We start from the raw sequence: 20,817 nt of genomic DNA on the forward strand, positions 1-20,817 counted from the left end.
AATATATTTACATATCTATAGCCTATATATTTTTTTTACTGCAATAGAAATTAGGAATTAAAGTCAATCGGATTTTTATAATCCGTTTTAAACTGGTAAACGTAAAAAGCAGAAAAAACAAAACATTTTTAAATCGAGTCCATCCAGTGTGGCTTTACTTTGTACTACATTAACCATGATGCCTCAGTGACATCCCTGCGCATGCTGCTACTACCCTATCACAGATTCATATGCAATGCAGCTTGGCTGACTGAAAGTGTACAATCCAAAGAGGGAAATCCAGATCATGTATATCTCTGCTACAGTTCGTTGCCGCTCCTCAGCGTTGCTTCAGTTTATATTTGGCTTAAAGGAGACGCAACAAAGCGCACAAAATGGTTGCGCAGGAGGCCCGCACGAATAAGTAGGTTTACTATAGCTTTAAGAAGGCGAAAATAGTGTCTGCTTCTTTAAAATTATATCGGGTTATTGCTGAATAGATAATTAAGAAAAGTTTTCAATTACAAATCAATAAATACATGTATTTAATTTGCGACGAACCCTGCGCAATCACTGAAAATGCACCACTGTTGGATAAAGGCCGCTTGCGATCTAGACGTCTATTAGCCAGATGTGGTCCGTTTTTACTGAAAAATCCAGCAAACCTGCTTGACTCGAAGCGGAATTCGTGGAGGGTTTGAAGTTTCTTCACGGTGATGGAACCGCCCGGCGACCGAACCGAGGATGTAAATAAAGGTGAAGCACCGGAGGAGGACAAGGCCTCAGAGCGAACCCCGACCCCCAGTGTGACCGCCACGCCGCGGAGGGGGCTCAGGGAGCGGGGAGCGGGCCGTCCTAGGTCTGGGGTCTCCGCTTCAGCTACGGACGTGAACGGAGCAGCGTCGAGTCCGCAGAGCTCAGGACGGGTTTTGAGAGACAGGTCAACAAGGGCAGTACCGGCCTGGTTGAAGGACAGTAAAAGCGATGACGACGGAGAATTAGAGGAACCCAATCCAGACACCGGTGTGTCCAAGCGGAGGAAAGTTTCCAACTCGAAGCGGAAAAAGAATTCAGAAGCAGCGAGTTCTGCTGAGGCTGGAGGGGGGGTTGCAGGTGACAGCCTTCAAGACACAGAGTAAGTTTGTTTAATTGAGCAGCCCTAGTTAATAGACAACTACATGTGTTTACATTACAGTCCAGACTATTATCTTGTGTGGTGAGTTCCTGTCAGAAGCACGCCTTCAGCATGGCTCGTCCCCTTTCTGCAGCTCTGCATGGGGAGGGTGGAGTAACACTTACCTGGCTTTACAGAGGGGCATAAAAATCCATTAATTGTTGACACTTTGAAATGCATTATTGCACAATTACAGCATACGGTGTTGCATGTAGAGGAAATGTCACATCTCGGTGTCTTTTTCTTCCTTTCTGCAGCCCAGAGGACCCAAAGAAAGCTGCAGCAGATGCACAAGGTGATGACATAACTGATGGGAGAATAACTCTTCTTTGTCTGTGTTCAGTCTTTAAGTAGATTTTTTTTCTTTATTCCACACATCTATGAGTGTTATCAGTGTTTATTTCAAAGCCGACTTGTGTCTGCTGTGGCACACACTTTGTGGCACACAACATAACTGATGGCATGCTTCTGATCCCCTCTCTCCAGCTCTTCCCACCAAACGCCCCCCAGCCCAGACCCGTGCCAAGCCCCCTTCTGGCAGAGCTGTCCGCGGCTCTGCCAAGCCTGTGTGTAAGACCGAACCTGGAATGGAGAATTCAGCTGGTGAGCAACCTGTTGACAATTAAGTGACAATGGTTGAGCATGTGTGGGCCCGTAGTTCACAAATTAAATGGTACAGCATGCAGACGCTCGAGCACTCGGTGCTTACTGCTGCTCTTCAGGGATCTTACTAAATCTGTGGAGAAAAAAATCCTGCAGAGGCATCTTATTCAGCTGATTGGGGATGTTATGGTAATGGATTTTCTGTGTAATGGGATCAGTGCTGCCTCGTTAAAAATGTGGCAGTCCCTTCCAACTAAATTAAATATCTCATGCAGAGAGAACGCAGGAAACTACAAGAACATGCTATTGTGTTTCATGATGCTAAGTCTTCACAGCATGTCTATGAATAATTCTATACAGTATCTTAAATACAATATAAAGGGGCTCAGAGGGGTTTTAGATGCTTTTCTCAAACTCACGATGTCTTCCTGTTTGTTGTGCAGCAGTCAAAGACGAGCGAAAGGATAAGGACAAGAATGAAGCGTAAGTACGTTTCTGTGATTCTGGGTCTAGCATGACATGAATATTGCAAGCATTAAGTGCTGGAGTTGTTTGCTCTCACAAAAGTTAAGCTAATGTATGAAACATGTTATAATTTTATTATCATACTTTTTATTTGATAGTCTTTAGAAAAAAAACAAAAAACAGCATTAGATATTTCTTTTAGCTCATCCAAGAACAGAAAAGAAGAGTATGGGGAAGAGAACATAGAAAAGGGTGATGGAAGAAACTGAGCAGGCTGACTTACCAAAATAATGCAAATTAATAATAACAATAAAATGAAAATATGAGATAAAGAGTGGGCGTTAGTTTACTCTCATAGTGTTTGTTTGTGTTCACCATCTGCTTATAGTTTGAATTAAATGAAATATGTTTAAAAAATAGCTTGGTAGAATAACTTGCAGATGAAAAAACTACACTCAGGTTATCTAGACATGCAGATTGTTTCAGTTTATTAAATTGGAAAGGAACAATCGAAGCTATGAATTATTGATGTGAACTGACCTTTTAAATGTGTTCCATGAGAGATTTTATTAACACCTTATCGTGGGCCCCTTCCACATTATATACTTCCATAACAGCACTGTAGCCAAGCTGACACAGCAGTGTTATATTGTGGCCCCAGTGTGTGATTTCACGAGAGGCAGGACGTGTAAACAAACAAACAGTGTGAGCTTTACATACACATTCACACACACACACACAGACATGCAAAGAAATACAAAGACACACACACACACACACACACACACACACTGCTTCTTCACCCGCTGGTTCGGTTGTTTCTCCGTGTTCCCCCTTTTAAGCATAAGGGACGGAACAACTCACCCCCCCCCCCCCCACTTCACTTCTATGTGTTAAACTTAGCAGATGAGGCGTAACAAGAGTGTCAAAATCTCTCCTTCAGCTGGCAATATGTAACATCACACTCACAGTTCATCAGAAAAAAAAAGGTGAATGGAAACATTCTCGCTTTAAATTGACCGCTTCAACAACCTGTCACTTTGCACCTCTTCCGATCTTGTGCAGATGTTAACAGCTGGCTGTGACAGTTGCTTTTGAAGCACACTGTTGTACCTGTATATTTTAACAATGTGTGACTGAGTGACATATTGGAAGTGTGTCTGACGGTGACTCATGCTGACGCAGTAAAACGAAAGAGAAGGAGGCCGAGGATGTCGCTGCGGTACAAGTCTTGGATGATGAAGACCCTCCATTCCAGGATGACCTACATGACCTGAGCTACCAGCAGCACACTCAGAGGTACACTCGCCTCCAGCACACACACTCCCAACGCCGTGCAGAAAATAGAGAATCTAGTTGGAAGTGATTTGTTGTTTTGCTTTCAGTGGTGCAGAGGAGGAGGAGGTGGAGGGCCTCAGCACTGATGAAGATCTTCCATTTAGAGATGACCTGAATGATCAGAGCTACGACCCGAGGGCTGAAAGGTGAGTGTGTGTGTGTGTGTGTGTGTGTGTGTGTGTCTCTGACACGCCAAAGCACACGCCTCATATTTTTATCAAGTCCCTACGTAATTGAACTGTCCCTCCTCTCTTTTCAGGGATGTACCTAAAGCAAAGCGCAGAGCTCCTCCGAGACAGAAGGAGAAGAAAGAGAAGGAGAAAGCTCCTAAAAAAGAGAGAGAGGTGGCTGAGATCAAGATCGAAGGTTCGGAGAACGTTGAGATTGTGGAAGAGGAAGTAAAGCTGGAGGAAGAAACAGTGGAGGACCCGGATGGACCAAGGAAGTAAGCCCAGAACCCGTTCATGTGTGTGAAGTTGTCAACAGATTTGACACATGTCACACAGATAAGTCAGGATTGTTAACCGCTCTGTTTACATATATTTTTTCATTCTTGGGGGGGGGGGGGGGGGGCTTTTTATGGCTTTATTGTAGATAGGGCAGTGGATAGAGTCATAAGTCAGAGAGAGAGTGTGGGAAGTGACAAGTGGGAAAGGAGCCACAGGTTGGATTTGAACCCGTGACACTTTAAGGACTACAGCCTCTGCACATTGAGCCACTCGGCCACCAGCGCCCCAATTCTATTAATTCTTCACTGAAATTTAAAAAAATGACGTTAAACAGTCTTATTACAAATCTAAATAGACTGGAGTTGGTGAGACACTCAAACGCTACACATCTGTATCGCCTCACCTGATGCCCCGCCCACTCTGTGGCCTGTAAGTGTGTTGTTTTTCATCGCCCTCATTTACTGCAGCTCTGTGTACATCATATCATCTGACGTCACTAAAAAGCTACGATTCCTTTGACTCTGACCATTTCAAGGTCCAACCAACGCAGCAGCCACAACCTGCACATCTGTCAGACACACCTGCAACCCAAAAAGTCTCTGATTCTTTATTTTCTTACCGTGTGAAAGGCAGTAGAGCCGGATGAGGTCAGCTGACTGAAGCTGCTGAGAGTTAATTCAAGGAACCCAAAAATAACGCGAACGGGAACCAAATTTAATGGAAGTGGAACGTTCCGATAATCATTTTTCAGATTGTGTTTAAAAAAAAGATAAAAATATTATTGCAGATTCACAGACGGGTGCTCAGCCCTGAGGACGTGGTGTTTGATTTTTTTTTTTTTTTTAAATTTTTGATTCTGTAATAGCCTTTTCCTCTTTCTGTGTCAGGAGAGGTCGGCGGAAAAAAGACGACAAAACCCCACGGCTGCCGAAGAGAAGGTGACGTGATTTTAAAGTTTGTCATAGAATTGAATGAAATGTCCATTCATTCAATTCAGCTGGGTGTCAAAGGATGGGTAGAAAATGTGTGCCGGACATAGTGAGCAAAATATTTGAATATGTGTGTGGGAACTCCGTTGTGAGTTTGACAGTTTGGTTGACGTGTTTCACTCACAGGAAGAAGCCTCCCGTGCAGTACGTCCGCTGTGAGATGGAGGGATGTGGGACAGTCCTGGCTCATCCTCGCTACTTACAGGTTGGTCTCAGCTAACACGCTGTCCATATAGACGATGTGTTAGATGTGTCCATCTGAGTAAACTGAACGTACACTAAACCTTCAGAGCGTTTAAAGCGGCTGTGTAAATCAGAGCGATAGAACACATTACAATTCATACTGATGCCTCCGACAGACCGATCAATAGAGACGTGAATATCATGAATAAGATCGATTATTTCAACATATTCATTCAGCTATTCAAAACGACTCTCAGGACGATCACGAGGTAGGTGGCCGGTCAGTTTACCTCACACTGATTGAAAAGGCTCTTCATCGTGATGACTTTTGTATCCTTCAGTGGCATTTGAAAATGACTATAATTCTGTTGGTTGACTCGTTTCATTTTTCAAAGTTTGGTTATGTTTCCCACCAGTAAAAAAAAATTGTAAAGACGAGGGTCGCAGGTCGAGAACTAACCAAACACTGCACTGGTTTCTAAAAGGGTACAAAGTGAGCCAGGAAGAACTCTGCCCTCCAAAACCTTCCTCTGATTCTATCAAAGTGAGAGAGGAAACATTCATTGGAGTTTCCAAGTTGTCTTTCCGACTTGAACAGGTGTTCATGTGCATTTCACAATTCGGGATCACGTTTTTCCGATGTGTCCGACGCCACATGAATGCACCACTCGTCCCTTTTAAAATCTACCCATAACAAAAGGCCTGCGTGGTTTTTTTTTTCCCCTGGTGAAGGTCTGAAGCTAGGCGTTGAATAAAATGTGAGGAATGTAAATAAACAAAAACCTAAATCATAGTCTACCTCTCTGATCTCATTCACTGTTTGTGTATCTCTTTCTTTCTTTTCTTTTTTTCACACCAGCATCATATAAAATACCAGCACTTGCTAAAGAAGAAGTACGTTTGTCCTCACCCCTCATGTGGAAGGCTTTTTCGCCTGCAGAAGCAGCTGCTTCGTCACGCAAAGCACCATACAGGTACACATACACATGATGTATGCTTTATGTCTGACTCCTCATTGTTTTAGTTATTATTAGACTTATAGACACATCTATATTGAAGTGTCTCGTGTTCACAGACCAGAGGGACTACATCTGCGAGTTCTGTGCTCGAGCCTTCAAGAGCTCCCACAACCTGGCTGTGCACCGCATGATCCACACCGGAGAGAAACCCCTACAGTCAGTGCTTCTCTGTTCACCAGTTCACTTATGATACTCTCCTTTGTTTGAATGCTTATTTTACAGCCTTAACTTGTCTCGGATCATTCCCCGCCATTTCTCCCCGCAGGTGTGAGATCTGCGGCTTCACGTGTCGTCAGAAGGCGTCTCTAAACTGGCACATGAAGAAGCACGACGCTGACGCCACGTATCAGTTCTCCTGCTCCATTTGTGGCAAGAAGTTTGAAAAGAAGGACTGCGTGGTCGCCCACAAGGCCAAGAGTCACCCAGAGGTGCTTATCGCTGAGGCGCTGGCAGCCAACGCTGGTAACCTCATCACAACACCCGCCTCCTTACTGGAGCTTGCAGGAAACCCCATGCATGGAGAGGTGACCGGCCTGGATGTGGTTCAAATAGGGCAGGACGGTGAGGGGGACCAGCTGAGCCATGAAGGACATGCCGGGCAGCAAGTGGCTCAGGTGTCCCAGATGGGTCATATGACCCAACAAGTGAGTCACCAAGTGGTTCTACTGGGACAAGACCAGAGCCTCCACACAATGCAGGTGCCAGTGACGATCGCCCTGTCCCCCATCGACCCCCCTTCCCCGGCTGACAACCAGCAACAGACTCATCTCCAGCTTCAGATGCCCGTCCAGTTTGTGCAGGCGGCTCAGCAGTCGCATCCCCAAATCCAACAGCTGACCCTCCACTCAGGCTCAGTGGTGACCCAGCACCAGCCCCAACTGCAGCATCTTCAGTCCTATTCCTCTCAGCAGCAGAGTCACGGGCAGACACAAATCCTTCAAATGACCTTCCAGCCTGTCGGCCAGTCTCAGAGCCACATTCAGCAGATCCCCATTCTAGCCGGCTCTCAGCAGCTTCAAACCCTCCACACAGCCGTCCCGAGCCCCCCTCTCCTGTCCCCGTCCCATCCCCAGGATCCAGCATCCGCCAACAGGGACAGCTTTCTCCTGGACAATCCGGTGCTCTCGTCTTCTTCTCAGTCTCATCAGCAGGCCGAAGACGTGGGGGAGGACAGTGTGGTCTGGGAGGAGTCGGGTCAAGAGGAAGTTCTGTCAGACAGCAGTGAGAGTCACGTGCAGCAGGTGTTGCTGGGGTAAATGTAGGATCACTAATATATTATCTACTGTTCACTCATAGTCCGATTTGGTAGCTTTTTAGAATATCTGTATCAGGGAAAGATGTGTATGTCTCTGTATGTGTAAGTTGTTGCCTTTGTACATACTGTCCTGTCAACATAACGAGCCTTCTATGTGAGTGTATGTAATGATGCTGAGGTCATGTTGCAGAGCTGTTGCTGCTATGCAATAATATAACATACCTCTTAGCTGCATACTGCACATTCATGTCACATGTTTGGCACCAAGGTTCCTGATAATATCAGAATAAATGGACTATTTATATTATGAATTAACACCAAACACAAACGGGAAAGCTCTGAATAGACCTCCATATGTGTGGAGTAATTATTCTGTAAAATGAATAGGCAGCTATTTTTCTTTTTCTTTTTGTCCAGCTCTCACTGTACAGCCTTTATTTGGTAAGGTTAAGGAAAACATAGAAGAGCATCATACAACCTGGAGAGACAAACAGAAACATTTATAGACCTAACGAGGACTTAAGGAGTTCTGATAACCCTGTAAAAAAAAAAAAAGTCTAGAAATATGCATATTTAACTTGTTTTAGATTGTGTCAGTACACCTGGTAAGTAACATCTGGGCAGATGTTAGTGAAGCTTAGCTGGTTCAAGGAGGATTCATTCTTAAATGTTCTACTCACAAAAAGTCGTTGGTTACCATCGAGGTAACCGAGACTTTTTTTAAAATCACATAAAAAAAAAAAAAAATAACAGCAAGAAAAAGTCACTGAATGAGCACAAGAATTGTTTTCTATAATCTAAGACTTGTGATATAATTTAATTAGCAAAGCTGTGTAGAAACCATAGAACATGAGCCAATACTGACAGTCTGCACCTGTATGATTGAATGGTCTACGTGTGGTAGGAGAAACGCAAAACATGTTTTGTTTATATGATGTAAATAAACGTCATACCATTTATCCAGAGTGCATGTGTTCACTGACTTCTTCAGAGCGTTGTGTTGTGGGAAAAAAACAAGGGGAGGTAAATGTGTGTTTTTCATTTGAAGTTGGGAAGTCTTAATTTGAGCCATTAAGGGATCAGTCAGTAGGAAAATCTTTTTTTTTGTTGTGGGGGGGGGGGGGGGACCCCAAACTCCTAAAAGTAAATGGCTCCTGACATGTGCAAGAGTTTAAATGTGGAGAAGAGCTTCTGCACAGATGAACAGCATGTGTTAGCCTGAGTCATTAATTGATCATATGTTCTGTGCAAACCTTCTACATATCGTCCCATTGTTATTGCTTTGTGACAGAAAAGTGGAATAGCTTATAAAGAATCCATCAGGACATATTGAGCCGCTCTCTTTCCCTAATCATGGCGTACTGTTTCATAGCTCGTTTGGGAGGGATCATGGTGTTACTCAGTCCAACCTTCCTCTTCTTCCCTGGTTGCCCCCCTGACTCTTCCTCTTTCGTTTCCCTTTGGAGGCTCTGGGATCCTCCAGCACACGCAGGACCCCTTTCTTTTGACTCAGCAGAATCAGACGCTGTCATGTCTTCATTCGCCGGAGGGACACACTCTGTGGGAGTGACTGTGGTCTGCAGGTCACTGTCATGAGCGTACTTGCATTTGATGCCAAACCTACACCTCCCATCCTTCCTGTAGGAGACGCACACCCTTTTCCCTCCTATCTGGGAGGGTTTGGCCTGCATTGTGAGGGGGACATGTTTCTGCAAGGCGCTGAGCTTCCTGTCCGCTTGAGCCTTGAAAGGATTGGCAAACACGCTGCTGTCAGAGCACGAGTATAGGGAAGGACGAGGCAATTTATTGGAGGTGAGCAAACCCAGAGAAGGAGGAGGGAGAGCTGCAGAACAAGCTGCTGCTGGTGTTTGAGGATGTGCTGCTGCTGGTGATGATGATGATGAAGAGAGCTGGGGTTCTTCCTCTTCTTGTTCACTGCCTGACTCACTGGAAGATGATCCAGGCTCCAGCAAGTTGCGTGTCCTTCTGACAGCTGATTTTTTATCACCCATCTCCTCGACACAACTTCTAGAAGGAAGGAGTGCAGAGTAGTTACCAACCAACCTAGAGTACTATCGTTTACAGTATTTAGACAATTTGTTGTAAAAAAAAAATAAGATCCTTTTTTTAATGAGTACTTACCCAACTCCATCTGTGTTTGCATCCTGCACATCTCCATCGCTTTCAGACTCCGAGGACAGCCCATATCCAACCAAAGAGTTCATGCTATCTTATTCAAGTGAAGCTTAATGTAGCTGGCTGCTAAGCTATCAAAGTCCAAACACGTTAATACTGGATCCGACTAGTATTACTGTATAATACTTAAATGTTCAATTTAAAAACATATCACAGCGGAAATATATTTCAATCATCCCCGTTTATTTTTCATTAAAAAAGAAACCCCATCTAAGTTTCATATTAACAGCTTCAGGTCTTACTGTTTACAGTCTTTTGCTTCTATCGTTTTGTAACGAAATTGTTCATGCCCCAGCTGCCTGCACTGACACCTACAGCACAGGAGTGGTATTGCACTTTAAACACGTTAAACCCCCTTCTGAGCATTTATTCGTGAACCTGCAGTAAACTTTGCAACAACACAAATCAGAGGACTTTTTCCACACATGTACTCAGATATTTTATATAATATATAATATTTTAAATGTTTATACATATATTAGTTTCAAGGGACTTTGTGAACGTTTAGGTTTTGCAATACAAGTTGGACAGTTGAATATAGTTTCTACATAGGTTAATTTTTAATTCATCATATATCATATAACATGTAAAAACTAAAAACATGTATAAATAAGTCTTTATCAAGATGTTGCATATAAAGAATAATTAAAGACAATTTTAGAATATTGAAGCCCAAAATTGACAGCTCATAAGCAAATAATGTATATAATAGTTTGTGTCAATATATTTGTAATTTTCTTTCTGTATGTTTATGTTTGGATTTTTTATTTTTTATTTTGTTTAAATTCTGTATCATTTCTGTAACCCCTGAATTTAATTTTCTTGGTAAATCATGAATTCTTTTTAAACAAGCCTTATGAAAATGGATTATCCTGAGTTTGTTGTCTTGTCAAACACAGGTGTGCCAACAGTTACAGCTGCTGCTTTACTTCTGTGTCTGCCAGTGACAGCGCTCTGGAAGCATGCACGCAGGCTTTACTGGCAGTGTAGTGTAACAAGCTCATCATTACTGTCATTGGTAACACCTGTTGCTCTTCTGTTATGAAACGATGTCAATTATATGATCATCGTTTCAGCGCATCATTTCATTATAAAGAAATCTAACATTTAAGTCACACTATTGTTTTCCTCAGTCTGTTTCAAGTATGGCATGGAACAGTTCTCCTGAATGGAGAAGAACACGGTAATTCAAAAATTAAACTAAAAGAGAAGTGGTGCATTCAGTAGCCTATTATTTCCAAGTTTTGAACCTAATCCTCTCCCTTGCAATGTCAAACTACAGCAGTGGGAGGAAGGGGAGAAGGCTGGGTTAAATCATTAACCCAGCCTTCCCAGGGTTAAATCAAGACACATTTATCTTTAGTTTAGTCCTTTAAAGTCTATGAGAAAAGAAAAAAAAAACATGCTCAAGCTTTGTCAATCATTGAACCATTATAGGTCTTTTTATTTATTTAATTGCTTTACTTAAATTGTAACATGGACAGCTTTATTTTAAATAAAGATGAAAACAGCTGAACACCACCAACACAATTTCAAATCCACCTTTAGGGCAGGAATCTCCATTGAAGTGACTTTGTCATGATTAATGTCCAGTATCCACCACCATGACTAAAGTATACAATATGGCACAAATGTAAAAAAATAAAAACAACAACAACAAAAACTAATGCATACACAAAATATATATATATATATATATATATATATATATATATATATATATATATATATATATATACATATACCGACAGATGATCCTTTACAGAGGTGCTGCTTGTCAGCAGGTGAGGCAGGCAACTGCTTGGAGCCCCAGGCCAGTGGGAGGCCCTAAATGCTGACATACTTGAAACTACAGCAGTGGATTCAAAACAGGCAAAGTTTGAAGTGTAAGTAAGAAACCTCCATAAAAAGGTCCAACCTGACAACAAAAATTCACAGGCCAAAAAGTTGCACTGTTCAAATCCAACTAATAGAATAGTACTTTAATTTAGTGTGTGCATTCTGCGCATGTGTGAGACGCAAGAACACTCCAACAAGGAAGTACTCCACCAAAATCCTCTGGGCCTAGAAATGGAAATGGCAACATTTGTACACTGAAACAGGCCTATTATTTTTCAGCTGAAAGTGTTTTAAATTGCCTCGACTTGAGAAATTGTCCTAGGTTAAGGAGCTGGTAGTGTTACAGGAGGGAGAAAAAACATGTTGAATCGCATAAAAGGCTGTGAGCAGAACAGATTCTGCTGTTCACACCACACCGACCATATCCACAAATTTAGACAGGCCTGACATGCCTCTATCCGAGATGGTATAAGCTTGGTTTGAAGGCCTACCTACTTTTACCTTGTCATAAGTCAGCCAAGGAAAATGAGGGTTTCTAGTGTTCTCCGTTTTATAGGTGAACTTTGAAAACAAAAAGTTCCCACTTTGCGATATTAGGCCTACTGATGTATGACATAATATGGACGAGTTGGAGGGGGCACTTTTTTTTTTTTTTTTTGCCGAGTGCCAATCTAATCTCCATTAATCATATCAAAGAAATGCTGCTCTTTCTGTGAACGTTTACATTTAGCCCATTGTAAGTTGCCTACAGGTTGCAACAGCCTTCCTAAATGAAGACCATGTTTGGTTCTGTCACTGCCAGTAACTCCGATAAGCTCCACACACACACAATGCGGCCCTGCTCTTCCCTCCTCCCGCCAGCGTCTCTCCGCCCCCGCGCGTCCCGTTAAATTCCTCCCGCCTTGGCATCAGGTTGCCGAGGAGAAAGGGCGGAGAATTGGCCTCAAACTGTGTAACAAAATCAGCAACAGTGAGCGAGCAACTCGTTTTACCGACACCTTATCCAAAGGTAGTGTTCCAGTCTAATTAATAGTGCGTTGACAAGGTACAGGAGACTGGAAAGACAGCGTTAAGCGGGAGGGGGGGAGGAGGCGTTAGGGGGGTGTATAAAACGGGGGGGACAGCCTCTTTCTCTCCAGCTGCGAGTTTGTTTTTGACTTCCCGGTAGAGTCAGCAGATAGTCCAATGGCAGGCAGGCGGACAAGAGGCATGACCGGCTCAGACCTGAGCAGGACAAGTACCACCACGGACCGGGCCGCAGCTATAGCCGAGCTGCTGCACCACGAGTGCTCCAAATTACTGGAACTTTATGTGAGTACAGAGAAAGTTTTCACTGGATACATTCACTACCTGATGCATGGATCCCAGTGTGAGACCAGAGCAGGAACAGAGAGAGAGAGAGAGAGAGAAACATGATGTGTGTGGGTGAAGGAGAGTAAAAACTGGGCCAAGGTTAAATGGAAAAATTAATAGATTTTCTGTTTGAGTCTATGTGCGTGACTCTGTGTGTGTGTGTGTGTGTATGTCTGTAAGTTTGTGTGCTCATAATGATATGGACAAAGTGTGTATGCATGTGTGACTGCGAGACAGAGAGCAAAAGGAAAGATGAAAGTGTGCAAAAGAGAGATAAGAGCGTGTGTGTGTGTGTGTGTGTGTGTGTGTGTGTGTGTGTGTGTGTGTGTGTGTGTGTGTGTGTGTGTGTGTGTGTGTGTGTGTGTGTGTGTGTGTGTGACAGAGAAAGGAATGATGTCTGGGACAGCAGGGGGTAAGAATGCAGAATGGAGGGGGTGAACTTCGTTGGAATCACAGGTGTGCGTTCATTCTGGCACAAACTCATCAATGCCTGGAGACGCAAAGCTTTCAGCTTCCCCCCCCATGCCCGCGTCTCTTTTGCCTCTAGGTGTGTGAGCTGCAGTTTATTAAAACTTCTTGGTTTCTCGCCAGCTCACTGTCTCACCCTTCCTTTATGTGCCTCGCTGTGAGCAAGGGAGCGGCCTGGCAATACAACTTCATCCACCTCACTCCCAGGATTTGACCTTTTCTCTGTGAATCCTCCACGTCTTTTTCAAATTCCCTCTGCATGAACACTTCTCGTTGACTTTTGCTGGCTTGCGTTTTCTTTTGGAAAAAAGTCCTCTGTAGCCCATTAAAACAAAGGCAACAGAAACGGTACATTCTAGTAAACACACCATGAATAAATACGACTTATTTGAGCATGTTCCCTTTTGTTTTCCTTCCTTCGAGATGTATCCCTGATGGGTTTAGTTTTTTCAAACATGGTTCTGAAAAACCCAAGCAAGTATTTTTCAGGCAGAGTGTGTTCTGTTTTCCAGACAAGTTGTCCCTTGGCTTACCCTTTGAGCAGGAAATAGAGCATTCGCAACAGTAATTTGATACCGCCTAAATAATTTTTAGGACTTTACACGTTATCATAGTTTACAAAGATGCATTAGACTATTGCTTCAGGCTACAGAATTCCTTCTGGACATATCTGAAACTGCTTGAATCCCGCTTCCTTTGAAGTTGGAGCAATAACCATCAACGCCCACACACGACTCTCACAGCTTACAGGTCACATTCAGCCGCTCTGTCGCACTGCTACCTTCCACACACAGGGTTCAACATTAACACCTCAGTATGATATCACAAGGAGGCCTCTGGAAAGTCACATGAGTAAAGCTCGTGCCTAGGAAGGGGTCCCTGATTTCAGCTGCCAAATCACGTCTTGATATGGTCATAATTAAGCTTTTATATAAACAGAGGTGATGTCATGTGTTTATTAAAGTTACACAGTGTCATTATTTTGGATACCAAATATGAAATGTTTGTTGTATTGATGTTATCACATTTTGCTGGGGGTTGAGAAGATTCATACCATTGTCATGCTTGTATAATAAAAATAAGTCCTCTGCCAGCAGACATCTAGCTTATGTTGGCTAAGTTGATCATACATATTTAAAACACGGAGTCTTGCAAACTCCTCCTACCAAATCTCCCAAATTTATCAAAATGACAATTTGTAGTTGGCAATGCTAGATGTGCCCCTGTTTTCAGATAAGCTAAACTAATCACCTGCAGGCTGTCGCTTCGTGTTAATCATAAAGATAAGCTAGCACTGTCGATCTTCTCATCTAACTTTTTCAAAGAATATGTTTCAGATGCTCTTTCAAACCACGTACTCGGTTGTGCAGTATTATTTGTGTGTGTTGCATGGACAAAAGTTCTTTTTTTGCGGTTTTGGAGTGTCACTTGAAGCCTCTCATCTTAAACTTTTCCTTGTTGACTTATTACATCCTTCCTGGAATTACACTGAGGGCAAATTCCTCCATTGTCTCGGTTTGTTATATTTGATTCTTTGAGGCAATGTGAATGTGCCTGAACAAATTCCAGTCGGATTAGGATAAATCCCTGTTGCTTCTTTGAGCTTCATTATCGGGCCAAGTTGTGGTCAAAAGTGACATCAGTGTGGTTAGTAATTGAAAGAATGCACGGTTTAATCCTCCACTTATTCACTTCACTCTCCAACGTCTGTATATCCGCCCCCTCTTTTCTTTTTTATCCCAGAGGAAGAGGGAAAGTTTCATCGCGGATGTTTCTGTGTCCGACGGCCGTCTCGTGTCCGTCTCTCTTCCGTCCTCCCAGCTGGACACCAGGGACAAGCTCTGGTGCCTCCACTCAGCTCTGCTGCAGTGTCGCAGTTTGATGGAAAGAGCCATCGCCAAAGAGAAAGACGAGCTGGACGATGGGAGGAAGTCTGAGTACGAGACTCACAGGAGGATGGTAAAAGACAGATTGTCTTCTCTCATAATCAGCATTGGAGAACTTCTCAAAGCGGTGGATGGTACAGCAGGCATGACTCCCAGTGTGGAGGGGTTAGAGGTAGGTGCTGATCAATCTTTATTATCAATCTTTATTTGTATAGTGTCAGTTCATAACAAGCAGGTAAAGGGCCTTATACTGTTTGTCTGTTAACATTACAACAGAGCAGATAAAAAGACCATGCTAATAGTTATGTTTACAAAAACCAGGTAAAAGACCTCACCTACTGCTATATTACAAGGACCCAGTTTAATCCGTCATAGCATGGCAAGAAAAAAAATCCCTTTAACAGGCAGAAATCTTCGACCGACCTGGGATGATGTAAGAGCTGTCTGTGCTAAAGCTGTGCTGGGCTTGAAAAAAGGATAGGGGAGATGAGATAAGATGCAGGAAGAAGGATTGGATGGGGGGGGGGGGGGGGGGGGGCTTGGTTATTTGGCAGGCCATAATCAGCAACAATCTCGAGGAACCTCGGAGAGCTCAGGACAAGGAGTGGTTAGAAACAGGAATTTTGATGTCTGATGTCAACAGGTTTTGGCATATCCAGACTCTTTTCATTGGGGTAGTCTGACTGGTGCATTGACGTATAGAGGGATGGCTTAAAGTATGTGTGTGCCAAAGTTCTGCTTGGTAGCAGGAGATGGGGGTGGGGGTGGGACGCAGATGCACCCAGAGGTGCCTTAAAGTTATCTCAGAAGAATGGGGGGGGGGGGGGGGGGGGGGGGATCTCATAGAGCCAAAACAAGTTCCCTAAACTAAATAATGCATGGAAAATGATGAACTAAACCAACGCTGCAGAGTAGCTGACTCCCAACTAAATTATCCAGGAGACCCAGAAAACACTTTACAAAAAGCCAAGGCTGCAGGGAGGATTTAACAGTAAACACAAACGGCTGGAGTGGAAGTTATACTCTTAAGTTATACTCTGGCAATTGAAAACTCTGACAATGTTTTTGTTTATAACAAAGACCGAGAACTTGAGAAAACACAGAGAGAAACACTCACCACCTCTGAAGGTGAGACGATGAGTCAGCACATACAGGAGGCGAGTTTTCGAAACTGCGTACTGCATAATACTATTGGAATCACTATCCAGTATAAACTGCGTACCCTACGGTGTAGCATAATAAGCTGACCAGTGATTCATTTGTACTTATTTTACATGGACAAAAACATTTCCCGGTGAGATCGGGTCAAAATAAACTCAGCAGTGATTGTCATCAGGTTGCTGTAAACGTAGACGGATCGGATCCACCTGGCGAAGGTTACGTTCCATCAATTTTTACCCTAACCCATCCTGCTTTAATCACACTTGGCACCATTGAACTTGTTAAATGGCAATATGTTTGTGTGTTATACTACAACTTTTATTATAGATCATAAAATAATGAATGACACAGTCAACAATCTCTTATCTTCTGTCATTCACACATCATACCCTGGGTTGAAATATGATGGGCATGCTATTAAAAGTGTTGTGGACTTTTCAGGCATTCAGGTTTATTAATTATTCAGCTGTGAATAATAATTTATAATATAATAATGGAAATTCTAAATATATGAACGTGTCATATTTGTGATTAGTTCATGCCTGTAATTTGGATATTCAGTCACCACCACCGACGAGTTCAAACAGCTGCACTTCGGCATTTCAATCCCTGACCTGGCCCTTTGCATTGTGGGAAACAGGACACGAGGTAGATGGTACGATGCATACTGCATACAATCAGTATGACATCCTGAATTTTGAAGAAGAATTTTACATTACTCCTTCAGTGCTTAAAGGCAAGATTGGTAGTTTTCCCTCGATATACTTTTTAAGATTTTGGTTGACAATGTCTTTTGGTCCTGAATTGATAACTCATGTGCTCTAAAAAAAACCCCAAAGACAATCCGTGATCTGTAGCAGTTATAAGCACGTAAAAACTTCGACCAATGTCTGCACTCAGTTCGAGTTTTATGAACCAATCACGCCTCCCTGCCTCCCTGCTCGTTCTCTAACCCATGCACGCACGAGCCCACACTCGAAGCATGCTGAAACCTGCTTCTGGACCAATGGCACAGTGAGGGGCGTGGCTTTTGAGGGAGCACAGAAGGGAGGGGGTGGGTGAAGATGGAGCAAGGAGGGGATGCTACTTTCAAAATCATGATTATTTTCAAAAATAACCAACCCTGCCTTTAAGTCTTTGAAGACTCAAAAAAAGATATAATGGATTGGCTTTTAAGGGTGGCTAATTAGATCTTTTTTGAAGAGGATGGGGGGAGTCCCAGGTCCCCCATTGGACACACCCCTGTGTATGATAACAGGGAATGTGCTGAGCAGAAATGATGCCTGACTTTTATAACTTCTTCTTTTTTTCTTTTTCTTTTTACAGTTAGAAGGGCCAACAGTTCTGTTTGAACTGAAGCTTTGGATCTACCGGATCTATATAGAAGTGGACTACTGGACCAAGGCCACCATCACCACCTTGCAAGCCCTGCCTGCCACAGCAGCCAAGGAGCGAGCGCGGAGAGTCAGGAGCACGAGGAGTGCGAGACGATGAGATCAGGACACGGGAAAAGTGCGTGGGAGTGAGTGAGGTGGAGTAATGAGAGAGCAGTGCCGTTAAGGAGCAACAGAGGTGAATGAAGCGGGTGAGAGGAAAGAAAAGACGGAGCCACGTGTTTAAACAGGAGACACGGTGAGAAACTGACGAGGTGAAAGAGAGCCCCCTTAAACAGAGGCCTCAGACTTGGAGGGAACAAGAGAATCTGTATCTATTACACCTTTCTGCGACATTTGTTGGAGCATTTTTTTTTATTTGACAGGTTCTAATACAACTTTATATTTATTGATCTAACTTGTTACTTGTTTAAATGTAGAATTCCTTTCTTTATTTCTTTCACATTCTTTTAATGAGTACACAGAATGATTAATACATTTTTTTCACATGCTGATGTCACATTCATTGTTTCCCCCGTGCATACCCTTGTTTGATAGAGCTGAAGTTATAATTTAAAGATACACTGATGGGATCCTCTGCAGCTGACAGGATATAAGCAGCAAGGGGCACATTCTGATGAAAATTAGGACTTTTAAATTCATGACACATCCCTACAATGCAACTCTGATATGTGTGGTAATGAATCATGTGGCTTTCAGTCAGTCCACAGAGATTATCATCTCGGGACGTAAAGCGTATGAAGAGAGAAAGTATTGCAACAGCACCCTCTGGTGTCAACATGGTGCTGTTACATGAATGTATTCCTTTCTTTTTTTCTAGCTCATGTCAAATTTGTCTTGATTGTTGTTGTTTTATTTCAAATGTTTATAATCATAGAATGATGAGTCGTCATCACAGTGAAGCACTTCCAACGTACAAATTTAGAAGCATGCGAACGTGCTCGTGTGCAGAGAGTGTGGTGGACAAACTGTACTATGTAAAGAGTCATCTGAACATGAGGGATAAAAGATCTGAGTCTTTTTCTGTTTATCTTTGATGCATACTTTAATCAAAAATAACAGTTAAATATTCTTTAGCTGAAATTCATATTGTACAATGGATACAGCTGTCACTGTTTATGACAACTTTTTGGGAAAAAAAAGTTGTCACTTGGCTAATCTCTAAGAAGCCAGATGGAGGGACACAAAAGTTTTTGGCGCACAAATCTTATTTATACTGAATTCAGTCTAATAAAATAAAGACTGGCTTTTTTCTATCCATATGTCTTTTGCAGCTTGAAGCTTTAATCAACATGTTGTGAACATGTTTATTTGTAGTAGATTCATTCAAATAACAATATGTTACTCTGACGTAAAGCGCTTAAAATGTATGTTGCGAGAGTTGTCTCGCCTCGCCCAATCCTCTTTAGAGTCGATGTGCACGCAGGTTGCCGTGTGGCGGACAATGAAGATTCAGAGTTTAGCCAGCTCTGTGTCTGTCTTCAAACCTTTCAGCGTTCTTTATATCTCTCTCAATATTCATCACATAATTTCTACTTGTGCAGCTTGTCAGAAAAAGTTCAGGCTGCCAAGGTCATGTAGAATCAGTAATATCTGTTCGTTTGCCCACTCTCATCTCTGCAATACCTTTTGGTTTGGCGTTTGCCTGTCAACCCTCGGGGTGAAGGGCATCCGAAATCAGCCATATGGGGGTGCCTTAAATCTTGCAGCACTTCAACACGGCTCCTTAGCCTGCCAATGTTGTGCAAGATTTTATGCTTCAATTCTGAAGATCCATTTAAATTTGTGATATTGTTCGAAAGAAATCTGTAAACAATGTATCTTCAACTTGCAAAACTGTATTTAAAAAAAAACATCAGCTATAGCAGTGATTCTCAACTGGTGGGTCGTGACCCAAAGGTGGCTCGTGGAGCTGTTTTCTGAGGCGCACGAGCATGCGCCTGGAAAAAAAACCTTGTGTCGAACAGTATATCAAGCGCTTTTCTAAACGTGTTTATTTTGTTCAGTTTATCGCTTCTGTCGGATACTTTGCATCGTCTGAAGTACAAAACATTTGACGGCCGTTGCAGACTGCTAAAATGGCAGAATTAGGCATTAAATAAATCTGATTGGTGGAAAAACATCAGAAATATGGGTCATGGTTTTCCAGTTGTTGGTTGGGTCCTGAGACGGAACGAGCTGAGAAACACTGAGCTTATAGGACAAACGTTGTTTTTAAAGGTAACAAGAAGATAATGTCCTCTGAAGAGAAGATTGAAACCTTCCGGCAGAAGTCTTATAAAGATAATGAGACCTATGAAAACATAGTGCACAAAGCCTGCAGATAAAGACTAATTGGGAAGAGGCAATCAAACATCTGCAGCACTTGGACTTATCGGACGAGGGGACCACATTTATTGTTTCCGTTAAGTTTAAGTCACGTCAGTTATCTAAAGAGGTCCAGATTCTGCACAGTTCATATTTGTCTCGTCAGGTGCTGTATGCACTTTGTTTAAGTTGATCCACTGTTGGTAAGCGCACTGGGAGATAGAACCAATGTATGTGAGTTGTGGGTGATACAGGGTACTCTGAACTGCTGATAATGAATGTTGTTATTAGCGTATAGGATGAATGCATTATGACGCTTGATTAATTTGACAGGTGAAATGTAAAGCCGAAGAAAGTAAGAGCTTCTGACCATGAAAAAAAAAAAAACAATGTCTGTTACACATTAAATGAAGTATTAACAAACATCCTGCAGCACACTGTACCCTACATATCTAAGGATTCTTTAGAGTCTACTTTGATGTTCATGATGACCAGAGGGTCAGAGTGGGTGTTTCTTTAGTTGCTAATATGCATTTGTGTACTATCCTTTTCTTTATTGGTGTTGTTTCACCAGCAGAGTGGAGTTTAAAGGAACTGAAGATTGTCCATCAGCTGTGATTACACCGGACAGTTTTTGGCTTTTTACAGATTAAAAGTTGTAAACAGTTTTTACATATAGAGTGTATACATCAACGATCCTTAAACCACCATGCATGGATGTTTATATGAACGATCATTGTTGCCCTCTTTAAGAAAATG

At 42.6% G+C, this 20,817-nt stretch overlaps 2 protein-coding genes and 1 long non-coding RNA gene across 4 annotated transcripts in view; 2 read left to right on the plus strand and 1 right to left on the minus strand.

Annotated features, from left to right (window-relative positions):
- Window positions 1-164: 164 nt before the first annotated feature.
- zfp91 (ZFP91 zinc finger protein, atypical E3 ubiquitin ligase) lies at window positions 165-8,413 on the plus strand. Of its 2 annotated transcripts, none has more exons than XM_079338634.1 (12): window positions 165-1,114; window positions 1,411-1,448; window positions 1,640-1,756; window positions 2,203-2,239; window positions 3,407-3,520; window positions 3,607-3,705; window positions 3,819-4,004; window positions 4,896-4,946; window positions 5,124-5,202; window positions 6,040-6,154; window positions 6,256-6,355; window positions 6,465-8,413. In XM_079338634.1, the coding sequence occupies exons 1-12, from the start codon at window positions 696-698 to the stop codon at window positions 7,453-7,455; spliced, it is 2,346 nt and encodes a 781-aa protein (XP_079194760.1). In that variant the 5' UTR covers window positions 165-695; the 3' UTR covers window positions 7,456-8,413. The 2 variants fall into 2 exon arrangements, with proteins under 2 accessions (XP_079194760.1, XP_079194759.1); XM_079338633.1 differs by having other exon boundaries at window positions 167-1,114; window positions 2,200-2,239.
- LOC306820704 lies at window positions 7,849-10,175 on the minus strand. The gene is made up of 2 exons (XR_013778693.1): window positions 9,597-10,175; window positions 7,849-9,482 (listed from the first exon to the last, which is right to left on the minus strand). It is a non-coding gene; the product is annotated as an uncharacterized lncRNA (long non-coding RNA).
- Window positions 10,176-12,265: 2,090 nt separating this feature from the next.
- The window catches only part of cntf (ciliary neurotrophic factor), an 8,879-nt gene continuing 327 nt past the window's right edge, over window positions 12,266-20,817 (plus strand). Inside the window, exons 1-3 of the mRNA XM_079338412.1 lie at window positions 12,266-12,800; window positions 15,054-15,368; window positions 17,684-20,817. The exon at window positions 17,684-20,817 is cut by the window's right edge and continues 327 nt beyond it. Of these exons, the coding sequence (XP_079194538.1) occupies window positions 12,675-12,800; window positions 15,054-15,368; window positions 17,684-17,851 (609 nt within the window). The 5' untranslated portion in view covers window positions 12,266-12,674 and the 3' untranslated portion in view covers window positions 17,852-20,817. The remainder of the gene's footprint in view (window positions 12,801-15,053; window positions 15,369-17,683) is intronic.

This window comes from Symphodus melops (genome assembly GCF_947650265.1).
Source record: "Symphodus melops genome assembly, chromosome: 2".
Taxonomy (NCBI): domain Eukaryota; kingdom Metazoa; phylum Chordata; class Actinopteri; order Labriformes; family Labridae; genus Symphodus; species Symphodus melops.

What these genes read in the sequence shown, in the direction of transcription:
- zfp91 (XM_079338633.1), top strand. Translation starts at nt 696, where the DNA reads ATGGAACCGCCCGGCGACCGAACCGAGGATGTAAATAAAGGTGAAGCA. An exon ending in AGCTGCAGCAGATGCACAAG is followed by an intron (nt 1,449 to 1,639) that starts GTGATGACATAA and finishes CCCTCTCTCCAG; the next exon opens with CTCTTCCCACCAAACGCCCC. An exon ending in TACGACCCGAGGGCTGAAAG is followed by an intron (nt 3,706 to 3,818) that starts GTGAGTGTGTGT and finishes CTCTCTTTTCAG; the next exon opens with GGATGTACCTAAAGCAAAGC.